This window comes from Candoia aspera, chromosome 1, assembly GCF_035149785.1.
Source record: "Candoia aspera isolate rCanAsp1 chromosome 1, rCanAsp1.hap2, whole genome shotgun sequence".
In the NCBI taxonomy this organism is placed as follows: Eukaryota; Metazoa; Chordata; class Lepidosauria; order Squamata; family Boidae; genus Candoia; species Candoia aspera.
Genome location: NC_086153.1, coordinates 26,245,939 through 26,264,491, shown reverse-complemented (window position 1 = coordinate 26,264,491; position 18,553 = coordinate 26,245,939). Strand labels below are relative to the sequence as shown.

At 40.2% G+C, this 18,553-nt stretch overlaps 1 protein-coding gene across 1 annotated transcript in view; it reads right to left on the bottom strand.

Annotated features, from left to right (window-relative positions):
* Window positions 1–18,553, bottom strand: part of MTMR9 (myotubularin related protein 9) — a 32,149-nt gene that overhangs the window by 4,670 nt on the left and 8,926 nt on the right. The window contains exons 4-10 of the mRNA XM_063300935.1: window positions 18,328–18,453; window positions 16,583–16,756; window positions 15,276–15,493; window positions 8,877–9,038; window positions 8,176–8,317; window positions 1,649–1,869; window positions 25–176 (exon numbers count right to left, since the gene is read on the bottom strand). Of these exons, the coding sequence (XP_063157005.1) occupies window positions 25–176; window positions 1,649–1,869; window positions 8,176–8,317; window positions 8,877–9,038; window positions 15,276–15,493; window positions 16,583–16,756; window positions 18,328–18,453 (1,195 nt within the window). The remainder of the gene's footprint in view (window positions 1–24; window positions 177–1,648; window positions 1,870–8,175; window positions 8,318–8,876; window positions 9,039–15,275; window positions 15,494–16,582; window positions 16,757–18,327; window positions 18,454–18,553) is intronic.

Here is an 18,553-nt window from a genome sequence, read left to right as displayed (position 1 = left end):
CAGACCTGTTTGGAGACAATTTACCTTCCCACAGCTGCAGACTTTGTGGTGCAACAGAAGGCCAGATGACTAGGCTATTGGCTTCAAAGAGAGGGTTCTTAAATCGATTGAGTTCTTCTGGCCGATTCACCCAGGACCACAAGGACATTGTCTTCTGAGGCAGTTTAAGCTTAGACCTGGCAGAGAAATCGGAAGTAAATACCAATGCTCCTGATTTGAAAAAGCCAGCAGAATCAGCAGTTCCATTCACCACATTTGCAGGGGAACCTAGAGGAAGGGAGCTCTTCTCTCTATGTGGAAGAAGACTGAACTTTATAAAAGAAAGCTATGCTGCTTCTGTAATACAGATGAAAAGAAACCATGCTTTTCCAGCTTGCAAGTAGCAGTATGAGAGTGGAGAAACAAGATGACACCAAATAAAACCCTAGCTAGTAAACTCAGTCCTAGTAAGGTGGGTGCTCCTGCATTGAAACATTAAAAAGAAAAAATGTGCAGGATACTTTGTATATTGTCAAAAAGAAGCAGGTCTATACTGTTGGCGAATAAATTAGAGTAAACAGAGGAATTCGGAAAAAAAAAACATCTTTGGCATTTAGTATACATGTCTTGCTGGTACTCCCTGAAAATATAAACTGTGTTTTTGGTTAAGTTCCAGCAGAATAACATACAAGATCCCCCTTGTGGCCAGAAACATTAACACACTATAGGATTCCAAAGTGATCTCTGAAATACAGCCCTGCAGCATTTTCAGGAAATTCAAAGCAAGCACAGAGACACCACTGCTGATTAGAGGGCAAACCTATATGCTAAGTAAGGAAGATAAAGATATGCCCTATGGTAAGTCAGATCACCAGTTCATCACTTGTAGTCTAAGAACTAAGTCCAAGGACCTTCAAATATTCAGGCAATCTTTCTAAACCCTGATACCCACAGTTTGCTTTAATTCAAAGTTGGATAACTTTTTAGTATTTAGAGGCTACACTTCCCCTAACAGCTGCTGTGGGCAAGATGATGAAACACTGCCATGACAGCAAATGCAGGAGGCCTGCTTTTTTATAATTTTGTTTCTGTGTTTTGGGATTGTGGTTCTGTTTCATTTCTGGCTTGCTTTACATATTATGTCTATCAGCAGGAAACTGTATCTCTAAAATTTGGTTGTTTCACACCCAAATTCCAGCAGTGTGGTACTGGAAACCATTATAGGCTGCGGGTTGCGTGGTTGAACTGCAATTGTGTTCAAAATAGTGTCAGAACTACCATTTTTGCTTATGCCTCCTTTGGGGGCATAAGTGGGGAACAGCTGACCTGCAAAAGCTCTATCAGGCCTCACTGTCTTTCAGAGCCCCATCCTTCATCCACAGGAGTGGCATGTTCTGACGTATTTGTGCCATGTCTTCCTGCACATGGAGAGAGGCCTGGGAGGGGTGGACCCGAGGAGTGGGAAGACTTGAAGAGACCCTGCACGGCCATTTCTGGAATAAACTAATCCCCTGATTCGATAAATGGCACAGCCCAAGTGCAAACTTGAAGTCTTTTAAATTAATAGGCAAGAGTCCCATAATCTTAATAGTAATGACATTAATACTGCCTTCTATGAACCACAACCCTGCTTAGCCTCCAAGAAACTGAGAACAAAATGTTTACCTACCTTTCATTTTCATTGTTGCCCAGGAAAGTTCCAAACTGAGAGGCGTAAGAATGTTCAAAGAGCATGATGAGAAAATGATAGTTGAACTCAAAGGAGCAAGGGAACTGGCGAAGGATCTGCCAGACACAATCCAAGAAGAGAAGGAATACAGGAGCCTCCCATTTCTGCTTGCTATTTGAGTAAGCTGACTGCGCGCAGCGCTGCTGAAACGGATGACCAGCCTGTAATGTAACGTAACGTAACATAACATAACATAACATAACAGCACAGAGATAGAGATAGAGATAGAGATATAGAGATATATTGTATACACACACACACACACACACACACACACACAAACAAAATAATAATGTACCTGGTTAAAAGAATATTAAATATTTCTACTATAGCAATCTTTTTGGATCCAAATTCTCCTTTTATGCAAATAATGCTAAGATTTCTACTGGGTTGCCTAAAACGTATTACAGAATCATAGGGATGGAAGGGGCTAGTGAGGCCATCAAGTCCAACTCCTCCTTAGTACAGAAACCCAAATGACAAACAACTCTCCTACTTCTGTGTGAAGCATCTAGTAAAAAAGGAGAGTCTAGTAACTGTTGAACTGCTCTTACTGTTAGGTTTTTTTTTAGTATTTAGTGGAAGCTACCTTCTTACTTAATTCCATTAGGATATTAGGATTAGGTTTATTTATTTAAATTTATTGGCCGCACAACTCCAATGGACTCTGAGTGACATACAAAAACTAGAAAAAAAACATGAAGCTAAAACATTAAATCAGATGGACAGCCCAGACTAAAGTGATCTAATAAACCACGAAGTCAACAAAACGAAACAGGGGCCTTAAACAAACAATAAACACCAACCCCAGGCCTGGGACCAAAGCCAGGTTTTCAAAGCTTTCTGGAACCCTAGAGAGAGGGCACCACCCTTATCGCTGGGAGGTTGCTGTTCCTGAGGGTGGGGGCCGCAACAGAGAAGGTACACTTCCCCGGTCCCACAAGATGACGATGTTTAATAGAGGGGACCTGGAGCATACCCACTCTGCTGGAACATACTGGGTGGGCAGACACAACTGGGAACAAGCGGTTTCTCAGCTATCCAGGCCCTCAGCCATATAGGGCTTTGTAGGTAACAACCAGCACCTTGAGTTGCACTCAGAAGCCAACTGGCAGCCAATGCAGCCTGTTACTGCTTGTGCCGCTGCATTTTGAACCAGCTGTAGGTTCTGGGTGGTCTTCAAGGGCAGCCCCCATGTAGAGCACATGGCAATAATCCAATTGTGAGGTGACCAGGGCATGAGTACTTCTCTAAAGGGTCTCCTGGTCGAGGAAAGGGCAGAACTGGCACACAAGATGAACCTGAGCAAAGGCCCTCCTGGCCACAGCTGCCACCTGCTTTTCGAGCAATAGCTGCAAGTCCAGAATAACCTTTCCAGAAGTTCTGCAGCCCCTGCACTCGGAAACATTTGCAACCAGCTTGTCCCCCTCCCCTCAACTGATGACCAAACTTAGCCAAGGACCTTTTGGCAACTGCAGAAAAATCTTCGCAAAATGTTAAGAGTCTTTGTACTTTTGGAATCAGCAAAAATCTTCGCACTTTTGGAATCAGCCAGTTTGAACAGCCCAAACTCTTGGTCAGACAGTTGAGTGTCTGGGATTTAGGATGTGGTAAGTAATACTCAATATTAGTAGCCATTGATAGCTCCATGAATTTGTCTAGTTTTCTTTTAAAATTTTCTAAACTGGTGGCCAACATCAATCCAATGACAGAGGGAGTCTACAATTTAATTCTGTTATATAAAGAAAGCTTTCCTTTTATCAATTTATCAATTTTCCTCCATTTAGTTTCAATAGATGATCCCAAATTCCAACTTTATAACAGAGGGGGAAAAAATCTGCTTCCTGCATGCCTTTCTATATCTCTATTGTATCTTCTCTTACTCCCCTCCTGCATCAAGCTCTACCATTATGCTGTAATGGTTAAGGAGCTGAACTAGGGTTGGAGAACTCTATGTTCAAGTTCAGCCTCTAACACAGAAACTCAAGGGATGATTTGGGGCCAGTCACAAATTCCAAGTAACCTACCTCCCAGCTTATTACTGTGGAAAAAAAAACATGGAGGCAGGAGTGCTATTTATATTGTCTTGAACTCCTACAAGGAAAGGCAGGACATAAACTAACAAGCAAATTAGCTTTCAATGCTCTAAATGCTATCATTTCTTTTCGCAAGCAGTCTTCTAGGCTTCTGATCACTTTAGTGACTTTTTCCATGACCTTTTCCAGCTTTACAATATACGTTTTGGGATGCAGTGACCCAACAGCACGCAGTACATTGTGTTAAACCAAAATCTCACATTGGCAGAAAAGTTGCACTGTAAAATAAACAATTGAGCATGTTAGAGATTAGGGCTGCCTTCTCAAGGTAACATTGAAGTTATAGATTTCATCATCTCCAGCCAACACACGAGTTGGAAGGCACCAGATTAGGAAGGCTGGATTAAGGTTCTATTTAATTTAATCTTCCCACTCCCTGAAAAACTAAGCAGCTACGCAGACATGGAAGCAACTTGTTGATCACCAAAGTCTGCCCTTCACTGCCTAGCAAGTGAAGACTCTGCCATTTTTTTGCACTGCTGATTCCTGCAACATTAAATCAAACAAAAGTAGTAAGAGGCAAACTCCCAGGGCAGACTGTGAATGTAAAAAATTCACATGGCTTTTAGCCATTCTTATAGACAAGAATTCAAAGGAGGCCAGCACAGCTATGAAACTGTTGTTCATCAGTTGAAAATATACACCTTATTACTAGCATCAGCTTCATTACCAGATGATTAGAAAATACTGTACACAGATCCATGGAAGACATGACTATCAGGACCTAGTAGTAAATGGAATCTCCAAGCCTGCAAACGTATTTCTCAGAATACATACTGCTCTGGGCAAGCAAAGCAGGATTTTTTTTTCTTTACACCCTTCTTGTGGGCTTCTCAGAGGCTTAATTTGCAAAGGATCAGAGCAGGTCACATTTGAAAATAAGATGCTGAATTGATCTGATTCAGCAGTTGTTCTTAGCCTTCTGTTGTCAGTCCTGCCTATTTATGCTATCATGGCTTACAGTTATAAGTCACTTCTGCTCTTCCACTTTTGTGGAGCACTTTGCATATTTTGTGAATTAATTATCCACCTGTTTTTCCTGGTAATGTTTGACAGATTATATAAATAGGACAGATACATGAATGTGTCTCACAGGGGTCTCTCTGCAAGCTGCAGTGAGGCTTCAAGCCAATGGCAGCAAATTGGCAGTTATCTCTGAAAGGAAGCCAACACATGAACTCATATTCGAGTCACAGTATACTCATACCAAATACGGCCTCACAGTATACTATATCTTCAGTGAGTGCACCAGAGATGCAGTCATGTGCAAGACTGCCAAGTGTGCAGGAGAGAGGTATCTGTAACATTACAAATACACATGGCCATAAGTTCCTACTACTCTCTATTTTCTTACGGCTATTATTTGGTAAGCTCTGGTTTAGTTTGCCAAAAACTTTCAGATAACTGTTAACTAAAGAATGAAATATGAGCTCCTCCTCATACTACGTTCCTCTCATCTGACCTATCCAGATGATGAGTTAATAAGGGGTTATTGAGTCAAGGTGCTATCCTTGATAGAACAAACACCGCAGTAAAGCATGAGCAACAGACTTAATCATCCCCACTGGGGAAAGGCAAAGCTGGACTTCTAAAGAAATGTTATTATATCTTCCAGTTAAAATGATTCCCCTCAGAGACTTTGGGAATCTGAAGGATTCTGCTGAGGCCCTATGAAATGGTAAGATGAGAAAGACCACTGCATGATTGCTCCTGAGTGTCCTCTCTGCTTACAGGAAGCATCTTGGTTTACTCTGGTGTCTATGGCAATGATGCAAACTAGCAGCACAGGTGGTTAAATCTAGCAGCAAATATACAAGTGAACACAATCCCTCTACATGGTAGTGACTGCACAGCTTAGTTTTCTACCATCACTATATTATCAGTGAATGCCCAGCACAGTTTTCCTGGGTAGGGGGATGGACTGCACAAGGCAAGTCAGCAGCAGATTCAGCTGACCAGTTAGAAACTTGTGTTAGGCTTGTGAAGCAATTTAAGGATTAAGTTTTTCACCCCTGCTCCAAAGGGGCAAAAATAGCCTTTTTGCTATAGATGGATGACCTAAAATTACTAGCAAAATCAAAAGCGGAACTTGAATTTCTACTGAACACTGTTCATGTATTCAGCAAGGACATAGGAATGCAATTCGGTCTACGCAAATGTGCAACTTCCGTGATTAAAGGAGGCAAAATTGTTGATGGACTATAGCTAATGAGTGGAAATGCCACAATTGGCACCAGAAGAATTCTATTACTTAAGATTAATGGAAGCTTCTGGCTGACTACATGAGCAACGTGAAAAGAATACTAGGTCTAATTATATAAAATGAATTTGAAAAATGTGGAAAACAACATTAAATGCAGGGAACGTAATTAAAACCATAAATACTTGGGCTGATCCTATTAATTGATACACTGCAGGTATAACTGACTAACACAAGCCGAATTAGACATACTTGATAGAAAAACAAGAACGTTAATTATCATGAATCATGCTTTCCACCCAAGAAGTGGCTGACAGACTCTACTTCACGAGAAGTAAAAGTGGGAGATTTTTGCAAGTAAACAAGAAACACAACTTGAATTATTGTATCATACAAAATATGGAACCACTACTGATAGAGGTTTGCAAAGAAAAACTACAGAAGACTACAAAATCAAAAGAAGATTGTGAAAAGGAAGCAACTGAAAGCTGAATTAATGCCTAGAAATTTAAACCTCTTCAATGGTCAGTATATACACGATATCGAAGGAGAATCAAATCAAAATTTAACATGGGAGTGGCTGAAAATTGGAATTCTTAAAAGATTAAGCTGTGGATCACCTCAGTACAGTAGAGACTGTACTGAGTCTCTACTGTATAAGCAACAGCATGATAAAGTTGCAAAATCTGTGCACTGGCATTTATGTCAAAAGTTGGGCTTTACTGTTAAAAACTATTGGGACCACACATCTTAGAAAAATATTTCCTAACAAAAGTCTTAGAAGATGATGAGGTCAAGATCTTGTGGGGTTGGTATGGATATTATTACTACTACTACTATACTACTATTATAAAATTGTCATAGTACGTAGGAAGTTCTAAGCGAGGTGGCTCTTTGCAAAGTCAGCGGTATCAAATTAAAAACCTCTAAACAATTGGTTAATCGTTGGTAAGGTTTTAAGAGCTTCAATTATTATAAAAAGTATTATAGTTGACTTTTTCTTCTAAAATCTTTCAGCAATATTTTGTTGCTTTTTCTATTTGATTTGCATCAGTTTGACTCTCCTAATATTGCTGTATCTATGCTGTATCTTTTTTCTTTTCAATAACAATAATATCTGCTGTGTTATGTTTCAGGTGTCTGCTGATCTGTGTTTTAAAACCCCCATGAGAACTTGCTAATTGATCATGCTAATTGACTAAATATTTAATTTCTATCTCCCAGAGAAATACTGTTTTGCCCTGCAGCTATCAAATCTTCCATATGGAAAATTCTAAATTCACACATACTAATTCTGAGCGTATTTAGCTTTGGACATTAAGCCCAACTTTATACAACTGGACTTATTTCATTTCCAAATAAATATGTGCATATTACTACTTTAGCTTTGAATAATCTTGTTTTGTTGAATACCCTTGCAGATGCCATGAGAGAAAAAGAAACAAATCCTGGAGTAGATACAAATCTGTTGTATGTGCAGATTGCAGGATCTGAAGTTTTAAATTACATACTTCAGTTTATAAAGGCTTTATTTTCTTACAGACCAAAATGTTTTATTAGACTGGGCTGTCAGCAGGCTCACTCTAATAAACTTAGGCATTTCAAAATAAGAGGAGCATCACTGATTTACATTCACTCTGATGTACAATCCTTTCATCTAAAATTAAAATGGTCCAGCCATATAATACACCTGGTGTGTATTACTGACACCTAGTTGGGTGGAGGGAGGGATGTTGCCCTCCGGTTTTGGGTCTTGTAGCAACCTTGAGTTCAGGGCCAGGAGAGTAGCAGTAAGATCTTACTGCTTACTACAGGGCCAGGAGAGTATATTGTAAAGATCTTACAGTATGGCTTGTTTGTAACCAGGTGTCTTGTTCTTGAGGAGGTAGCAGAGTGCAAATATCTGCATGTTAACTTGGACTATGGGAACAAGTTGGGTATCTTCTGTTATACTTTATTTTGCCTGTCATTAGCAGCCTAGACTCCAGAACAATTTGGTAGCACAAAATGTAATAAATAAATAAACCTGCCAACCATCTATATTGTTTGCCCATGAGTGATTCATGGTAAGATGTTATTCTTTGTATGAATTAGCAGATGAAAGACATTCAGCATTTCAGAGATGAAGACACCACACAAAATTTTGCTGGTGAAAACACAGCAGCTCATACCTGACGCCATTCTCTCTCAATCAGAGCTTCAAAACCACGAATGGTCCTGCATCTGGGATCCAGAATGATTTGAGCCAGAGAAGTCACCTGTAGGGTTGAATCAGTGCCTTCTGTCCCATGAACCAAGACAGATGCTCCTTCCCTAGGGGAGAAGATATGTTTCAAGAAAAGGAACATCTTACTGAGACTATTGTGTATCATCCATACAGCACAGGGAGATTACCTAGGGGAGAACCAGGCTTAGCTCATGACTCTGCCTCAAAGCTCAAGGACTGAGACTGTCAACCTCCCTCTTTCCCATCCATCCATCCATCCATCCATCCATCCAAGGTGTAGAGTTTTTTGGGGAACTTCCCAGAGTCAACTAGCTAGCCAATGCTACCAATACTAGAGGGGACCCTGATCTGATCCGGGAGAGTTTTTCTTCTTAGGTATGGTAATCTTTTCCTGAAGGGCATTCCATAAAATATCCATTCCAGACCAACTGATGGAAAATCAGAGTGGAAGGAGAGTGTTGTGGGCTGCATTGGATAAGTTTGATTGTGGTGCCAGGTTTTTCTGTTTTTGTTTTCTGTTCTTATTCTTTGTAAATATTGTTTTATCCTTTGGTTGTGAGCCACCCAGACTTTGGTTTTAAGATGGACAGCCATATAAATGTTTTACATAAATAAACAAACTGAAACATATGCCCATATGTTTACCTATCAATGCACTGGGCAGCCAAGCAAGCTGTGGTCAGGATTTCCTTGATGTGGGTCAGCCAGTTTGAAGCCTCTAACTTACTTAGCCAGCGATCCATATTATGAGACTGGTCATTACAGGCCTCCACAAGCTTGATGAGACTCTCTTGCAGAATGTTGTATCTATGGGCACATTAGGAGGGAAGGGGGACAAACATGAAAACAACCTTACATCCATGATGCACAATAACAGTTTTATTATCACAATAGGAACACCTTTTGTAGCTCATACATTCAGTGTTCAATTTTAAGGAATAGATGGGGTCTCTAAGTACCATCTTCAGCAAAGGATTGTTACCTTGCCGTGGTGCTGGAGCTTGAGCACCTCAATGATGCCATGAGCTAAACCGTGAAGGGCCACCCAAGACGGGAAGGTCATGACAGAGAGGTCAGACTAAATGCGATCCCCGGGGAAGGTAATGGCAACCCACCCCAGCATTCTTGCCGTGAAAACTAAATGGATCAGGACAACCAGAGATATGTCGGTATACCATCGGGAGATGAGACTCCCAGGTCAAAAGATGGTCAAAATGCTACTGGGGAGGAACAGAGGATGAGTTCAACTAGCCCCAGACGTGATGACGCAGCTAGCTCAAAGCCGAAAGGAAGGCTAGCGGCCAACGGTGCTGGTGGTGAACGGCGAATCCGATGTTCTAAGGATCAACACACCATTGGAACCTGGAATGTAAGATCTATGAGCCAGGGCAAATTGGATGTGGTTATTGGTGAGATGTCAAGATTAAAGATAGACATTTTGGGCATCAGTGAACTGAAATGGACTGGAATGGGCCACTTCACATCAGATGACCACCAGATCTACTACTGTGGACAAGAGGACCACAGAAGAAATGGAGTAGCCTTCATAATTAATAGGAAAGTGGCTAAAGCAGTGCTTGGATACAATCCAAAAAACGATAGAATGATCTCAATTCGAATTCAGGGGAAGCCATCTAACATCACAGTGATCCAAATATACGCCCCAACCACAGATGCTGAAGAAGCTGAAGTAGAGCAGTTCTATGAGGATCTGCAGCACCTACTGGACAACACGCCTAAAAGAGATGTTATTTTCATCACAGGAGACTGGAATGCTAAGGTGGGCAGTCAAATGACACCTGGAATTACAGGTAAGCATGGCCTGGGAGAACAAAACGAAGCAGGACATAGGCTGATAGAATTTTGCCAAGACAACTCACTCTGCATAACAAACACTCTCTTCCAACAACCTAAGAGATGGCTTTATACGTGGACTTCACCAGATGGACAACACCGAAATCAGATTGACTACATCCTTTGCAGCCAAAGGTGGCGGACATCTATACAGTCAGTAAAAACAAGACCTGGAGCTGACTGTAGTTCAGTTCACGAAGTTCTTATTGCACAATTTAGGATCAGACTAAAGAGATTAGGGAAGACCCACAGATCAGGTAGATATGAGCTCACTAATGTTCCTAAGGAATATGCAGTGGAGGTGAAGAATAGATTTAAGGGACTGGACTTAGTAGATAGGGTCCCGGAAGAACTATGGACAGAAGTTTGCAACATTGTTCAGGAGGCGGCAACAAAATACATCCCAAAGAAAGAGAAAACCAAGGAGGCAAAATGGCTGTCTGCTGAGACATTAGAAGTAGCCCAAGAAAGAAGGAAAGCAAAAGGCAACAGTGATAGGGGGAGATATGCCCAATTAAACGCAAAATTCCAGAGGTTAGCCAGAAGAGATAAGGATTTTTTTTTAAATAAGCAATGCGTGGAAGTGGAAGAAGACAATAGAATAGGAAGGATAAGAGACCTCTTCCAGAAAAGTAGAAACATCGGAGGTAAATTCCAGGCCAAAACGGGTATGATCAAAAACAAAGATGGCAAGGACCTAACAGAAGAAGAAGAGATCAAGAAGAGGTGGCAAGAATATACAGAAGACCTGTATAGGAAGGATAACAATATCGGGGATAGCTTTGACGGTGTGGTCAGTGAGCTAGAGCCAGACATCCTGAAGAGTGAGGTTGAATGAGCCTTAAGAAGCATTGCTAATAACAAGGCAGCAGGAAACAATGGCATCCCAGCTGAACTGTTCAAAATCTTGCAAGATGATGCTATCAAGGTAATGCATGCTATATGCCAGCAAATTTGGAAAACACAAGAATGGCCATCAGATTGGAAAAAATCAACTTATATCCCCATACCAAAAAAGGGAAACACTAAAGAATGTTCAGACTATCGAACAGTGGCACTCATCTCACATGCCAGTAAGGTAATGCTCAAGATCCTGCAAGGTAGACTTCAGCAATTCATGGAGCGAGAATTGCCAGATGTACAAGCTGGGTTTAGAAAAGGCAGAGGAACTAGGGACCAAATTGCCAATATCCGCTGGAGAATGGAAAAAGCCAGGGAGTTTCAGAAAAACATCTATTTCTGTTTTATTGTCTATTCTAAAGCCTTTGACTGTGTGGACCATAACAAATTGTGGCAAGTTCTTAGTGGTATGGGGATACCAAGTCATCTTGTATGCCTCCTGAAGAATCTGTATAACGACCAAGTAGCAACAGTAAGAACAGACCACGGAACAATGGACTGGTTTAAGATTGGGAAAGGAGTACGGCAGGGCTGTATACTCTCACCCTACCTATTCAACTTGAATGCAGAACACATCATGTGACATGCTGGGCTTGAGGAATCCAAGGCTGGAGTTAAAATCACTGGAAGAAACATTAACAATCTCAGATATGCAGATGATACCACTTTGATGGCTGAAAGTGAAGAGGAACTGAGGAGCCTTATGATGAAGGTGAAAGAAGAAAGTGCAAAAGCTGGCTTGCAGCTAAACCTCAAAAAAACCACGATTATGGCAACCAGCTTGATTGATAACTGGCAAATAGAGGGAGAAAATGTCGAAGCAGTGAAAGACTTTGTATTTCTAGGTGCGAAGATTACTGCAGATGCTGACTGCAGTCAGGAAATCAGAAGACGCTTAATCCTTGGGAGAAGTGCAATGACCAATCTTGATAAAATAGTTAAGAGCAGAGACATCACACTGACAACAAAGGTCCGCATAGTTAAAGCAATGGTGTTCCCCGTAGTAACATATGGCTGCGAGAGCTGGACCATAAGGAAGGCTGAGCGAAGGAAGATAGATGCTTTGGAACTGTGGTGTTGGAGGAACATTCTGAGAGTGCCTTGGACTGCCAGAAGATCAAACCAGTCCATCCTCCAGGAAATAAAGCCAGACTGCTCACTTGAGGGAATGATATTAAAGGCAAAACTGAAATACTTTGGCCACATAATGAGAAGACAGGACACCCTGGAGAAGATGCTGATGCTAGGGAGAGTGGAGGGCAAAAGGAAGAGGGGCCGACCAAGGGCAAGGTGGATGGATGATATTCTAGATGTGATGGACTCGTCCCTGGGGGAGCTGGGGGTGTTGACGACCGACAGGAAGCTCTGGCGTGGGCTGGTCCATGAAGTCACGAAGAGTCGGAAGCGACTGAACGAATAAACAACTAAGTACCATACAATTCCAATATGAGAACTTTTGCAAACCATGAGCCAAGCCTCATATCCTGCTAAAGGACACCAGAGAGAACAGTACAAAATCAAATAAAAGTCAATGTGGTAGTTGAAGTACCCAGTTCTTCTTTGTAGATGTAGCTTGATTGATACAAAATTCTTCTCGGGGGAGGGGGGGAGAAGGGGGAGTTCATCAATGGAACAGCTTTTCCTTAACAAAATATGTGGGAGATTCCAATATTATTAGCATTATAGTGGCAAATTAAAATACTCTGGGTATTTTAAGATTAACCCCTGTGCATTTTTGTTTGATTTTTCTTATTTTTTTACACTTGTGTCAGCATGCAGTTACTTTTTATCACTGTACATTGCACTGAATGTCTTTGTTGCTCAACGTATTTTGAAAGCATAATGCAGGTTGCTCATCAACAGGAGAGATAGAAGCTATACTGCAGTTGAAACACTATGACCCAGCAGTCTCACCATGGATCCTAGATTGTCCTTCAAGGAACCAATACATAATAGGGATGCCAAATTCAGAAAAATGCAACTTGATTGCAGCTACAGACACCCAAGTGGCAAAGGGGCAGCAGGAAGAGAAGGACAAATACAGCGTCAGAAGAGCAGAGATGCAAACCTTCTCCTTAGATATGCAGGATTGTCAAGAGGATTCTGAGTGCTATAAATCCAGGATTTTAACAGAAACTTTTTTTTTCTTATCCTCCCTGTTAAAGCTATATAGAGCCAAAGTAGGAGAAACCTGCAGGAGATACTGGGCTTTTTAAATGGCAATTTGAACACCTCTTACTGATAGGCTTTTAATTATAACAGTGAATTAAATTCAGGACTTTATTCCCTTGAACTGTAATTCTCACATAAAATGAACAGAAAAAGACTGGAACTTCTCTGAAGAAATGATTAGTTTCCAAGTACATTGATTCTGGGTTTTGTCATTTGACTATCTATTGTTGTGCACAATGAATTAAAAAGAAAAAAGGTTATTTGCACCTCTTCCTTTTTTAATGTTAAAAACTTGAAAAAAAGGAGTCTATAATGAATATGATAATAAAGTGAGAAACGAAAGTATATTATAATGGTTAAATGAACTAAACATAACAAAAAAGCCAATGAACAAAAGGAAAAGATCCATGCGATAGATATAAATATATGTATGAATTCAATTGTTAAGTTTATAATTAAATCTGGACTATGTAGCAACATAACGTGTTATCTTCTCATTTTTAGAGAACAAAGATTTTAAAGAATTGCTAAGCTCATATTCTGGATCCATTCCTTAAAATTGTAAGAGCGACTTTCTTTCCAATGATGTAAAATTATCCTCTTTGTTGTACCCCAAGCTTGATGAAGTCAAAGCTCTTCATAAAATAACAAATTCCACATGTTAGGAATATAATACACCACCACATTGGAATCCTTAAATACAATATTTCTTCCCAAAATTATGGTAATATACATTCTAATTTGAAACCAAAATAAAGCTGTAACAGAACAGGATCAAATCATAGGAATTAAAGAACCTTCGAATTTCTTACATCCCCAATATAAAAAGTCTATTTTGCCTTATTCCCACCCTTTCTTGTGCTGCTAGACTGGAATAAAAAAAAAAAAATCCTTTGATTTGTAAAAGTGTGGGGAGCTTTTGAGCTTGTGGAAACTCCCCACCCACCTCTTAAACCCACTAGTAGGGTGTGTTTGCTGGGAGAAACAGGATGAGGTAATTCAGGGTGGTTTATGAAACTGAAATCCATACTTACTAGTCCCCCAAGATATGCACCAGGACAATCAGCAAACATTGGACAAATACAGGCTGGCATCACAGTCACTACAGATCAGGGGTGTCTGGAGGGTGTGATCAAAAAAGTCAAGATGGCAACTGCAACAAAGTGATCCAAGCTCTGCCTGTTTTCTTCTGTGTCGTGATGCACATAAAACAGATGAAGGTTCCATTGCACCTTTGTGGTTGTCATTTTGACTTTTTTGACCACACCCTGAAGACACCTCTGCTACAGATCCAAGTCCTAATTTTAAGGGCATAGAAGCCTTTCTGTTGCCCTAATCCTGAACAGTTGCAAATCAAAAACTGTTGCTGTCCTACTGTGTACCACCCAATGTTTGAAGAGTATTTACTCTGTAGGCTCAAGGTTTCCTTGCATCTCCTGCAAAAAGAGTTGGTTAAAACACAGCAAATTATATACAAGACCTTTCTCTGTCTAAGAACCTGGAGACAGGAAAGTTCAAATGTAATATTGTCTAGCAGAGGTAGACAGTGCTAAGCATGCATTCTCTCCCCCGCCCACCCCCCCATGTTTGCAGCTCCTGAAACCTCTGCAGATATGCCTCTGAATTTCTACAATAAAACACAACAATTCTGCACAGTGTAGTTTTTGGATTTTTTTTTTTAAAGGAAAGGCACTAAACCTCCACTGGACTTTATACACATTTCCTTCAAACAAAACAAAGACAACACACCTCTCGTTCTAAAAGCATGAAAATGTTAGCTCCCCACCCCTTTATATAACCAACGTGCTCCCCATAGCATTTGGAGGTTGCTTCAAAAAATCTCTCATCTGTAAAATAAATTATCTATCTATCTATCTATCTATCTATCTATCTATCTATCTATCTATCTATCTATCTATCTATCTATCTGCTGTGTAGGAAGATACAAAGCTTTCTTGTATTAATCTCTGGTGCCTAATCTGGTATTGTTTATTCTGATGGGCAACTGGTTCTTCTGTGTGTCTCAAAAATCCTAATTCCCTTGTTCTAAATTTTAAAAACAGCTTCTAAATTAAATTAAGTTTCTTGAAAGCAAGTAGTTCTCATACAGAAACTCACCGCTCAATGGATTTGTGAATTCTTCTCCACTGAGGATAATGAACCTCCTGCTCGAAGCCTCCACCTTTGGCCCGGGCTTGCTGAGCGACATTCAGAGATCGTGTGTCAATGATATATCCACGCTTGCCTACCCTCAGGGTGGCATTGATCAGTTTCTCATCCTCTTTGCAACGCCTCCCATTAGTACCTGTGAGTGGCTGGCTACTGCGCATTATCACCTAGAAGGACCAATAAACTCCAGTAAGAGAATGCATCCCGGATAAGTCTTCTGTAGTATAAAAGGGTTTCTGTGATCTCCACAGGGAAAAATGTTTGCCATTCTGGAATAACTGACAGAGTAAAGAGGCCTCTTACTTTTCACCTGCCAATCCAAATGTTCAATATTAATGTGAAAACACATTTCCCTTAATAAGAATGGAATGAAATCTGGTACATATATATCCAGGATATAATTCTATGTTTCAAGTGAGAACTATTTTATGCCCATTTTCAAAGGGGTGGGTAGGAGAAAAAAGGTAATAAAAAGTAATGCAATATTTTCTGTAAAGATTAAGACAGCAGAATAAAAATTAGCATTTATGTCTAAGTGTGAAGCCCATTTCCATCCCATTTCCAAAGTAGGCCTTTCTTCAGAAATGATATATCACAATGTGTAAGCTTAGCTAGACCAATAATTCTTGTTTGAATACAGCTAATAAACAACCTCTAGGAACCACACAACAGGGGAATACTGCCTGTGAAGGCCAAGTATATCTTCTCATGAAGGACCACCAGTTTGTCAAGCTTCATGCTTTCCTATAGGAATGTACCCACACAACTTTTGGAGATTCTTAACACACCCTCCCAAAAAGGCATGTTCCTTTGGGATTTATGGTTATGGCAGGAAAATTGAATGATGTTTGCCCAGCTTCCAAAAAGCTATTGAATGTGCAGCCACAGTCTCTATTAATATTAAACAATCAGAGAGATTTAAAATAAATATGCAAGAGCCAGTTATAGCCTAATGTAAAAAGGAAATAATTTCCACATTTTCAGGAATTATTTATATGACTGTTGAGCATTTAGTTAATATAACCAAATTCACAGGCTGCTGATCGATTTCTCAGATCCCTTCCTCATCATATATAAACCTATTCAGATAATTTGCAATCCAGTTCTCTTACTGCTACCCCCAAATGCTCAATCTTACTCCAGTACAAGAAGAACAAGTTCAATCACGGCACTTAAGTACTGCAAATACATAATTTTTTAATATTTAGGTTATTACAAAGAAAACACATGCCTTGTAATCCAAGTGTCCAACTCACCATCCCATTTTTCTTGTGATAATAGCTGAGTACTGGGAAGCGTCCACCGTGGCGAAAAGTGGCAACCTTCCATAGAGATTCATCATCAACAGATTTAGGGACAGTGACAACAGATGGGTAAGAAGGGCATACCGAGAAATCTTTGTTGATGTAGCTCAACCGCCATTCATTCGTCTAGGAAAGAATAATATGCTAATGGCATGTATGTAAGAATCCACCAAGCTCAATCTGACCTACTATCTCTTTTTTCCCATCATGAATTAATTTGGCTTTGGCATCACTTTGCAATTCTACAAAATAAAACTCCATCCATTCTTTTACAAAATAAAACTCCATGCAAAATAAAACTCCATTCACATTTGCCTAAAATTATATTTTTGTATATTTAATTTAGCTTATTCAAAATCTTGAACATACTCTTTGAATTAAGAACTACATGAGAAATTTAGAAAGCTGAGACTATTTATTAATCTGATTTTGATGCTGCCCAACTCTAACCAACCTTTAGCTACATCATTTGACAATAATTTTCCCCAAACTTGTCTTCATTCCCAGGATCCCCCAGTCAATCTAGTCAATAGTCAAGCACTTTAACCCTAGACCTGGGAGCAGCCAGGGATTTAAGGGACTTCCAGAACTCCTGAAGAGTGGGAGTTATATGTATCTTTGGGGGGATGCATTCCAGAGGGCAGGGGCTGCAACAGAGAAGGTACATTTCCTTGGTCCCACAATATGGCAGCATTTAATAGAAGCGACCTGGAGGGCACTCACTCTGCTTGAATGTACCAGTAGGGCAGCAACAACTGGGGGGAGGCCGTCCCTCAGATAACCAGGCCCTATGCCATGTAGGGCTTTATAGGAGACATCCAGCACCTTAAGTTGCACCTGGAAGCCGACTGGCAACCAATGCAGCATGTGAGCTGTGGTTAAAGTGGGCCATCCAAAGCTTCCACCACCATCCCTTTTCCCAAGCAGTGGCTTCATTCTCACAATATGCTGTACCCTAAACCTGGGTAACAAAATACAATTGCCATGTTCACATAAAGTGCTATGCCCAAACCCATTAATCTTATTTTGGCATAACATGATGGCTTGATGCCCAGAACATTCAATGTGTGATGCATGCCGTAGCAGCAATGCATTCCTAGAGACCGGAACTACTATCTACAATAAGGCTATTGCAGCCATTTAAAATGTCTGGGAGAAGAGAGGTTCTCATTCCATACTAAATGTCCCTCAGCGATGTAACCAAGTTGGCCTTCCTGTAGAAGCCCCTTCCCTTCTTTTTTTTGCCCACAAAGTTAATAATATTTTATTGTACTATTATAAAACACAAGTAGTACATTACATTATCTGAGTGCAGTGGAATTTATAAAGTAGTGACTGAAGATTATTAAGACTCTGATGATTTAGATAAAAAAGGGGTTATGTCAATATTAACTATAATTTCTAAAATGTTAATGTTGATAAGCATGGGGTTGCTTAAATTTTACATCTACAACTGCAAAATGCTTCAATTATATATTATATAATAAAGGTATCTATCTTGAGCTTAATACTTAATATTAAGGTCTTCACTGTATTGTTGCTTATTGTTGTTTATGTATATTAGAAAAAAGAAAAAAAGACTTCCCTTCTGACAGGCCTTAGAGAACCAAAAACAAAGTTCCCCCTTTGTGTAGGAAACAGTTGAAGCAAGATTTCCATCTGAGCTCAGAGAACCAGTAGAACCACCGGGAACTTACAGCTGAATTGAGAAGTTCAAATTCACGCTCAGGCAAGAATGAGTGCCAGCCATCTTCAATTACTTCAAACATGGGTCGATAAAAGAAAGGATACATGAGTGAGATGGAATCCAAGGTAGACAGTGCCTACAGGAAGGAGAAAACGCACACTGAGGTTCATGGCCCTTGCACCCTTATTTCCAGTAATCCACAATACAAGCCATAGGATATACGTAGATTCTTTAAT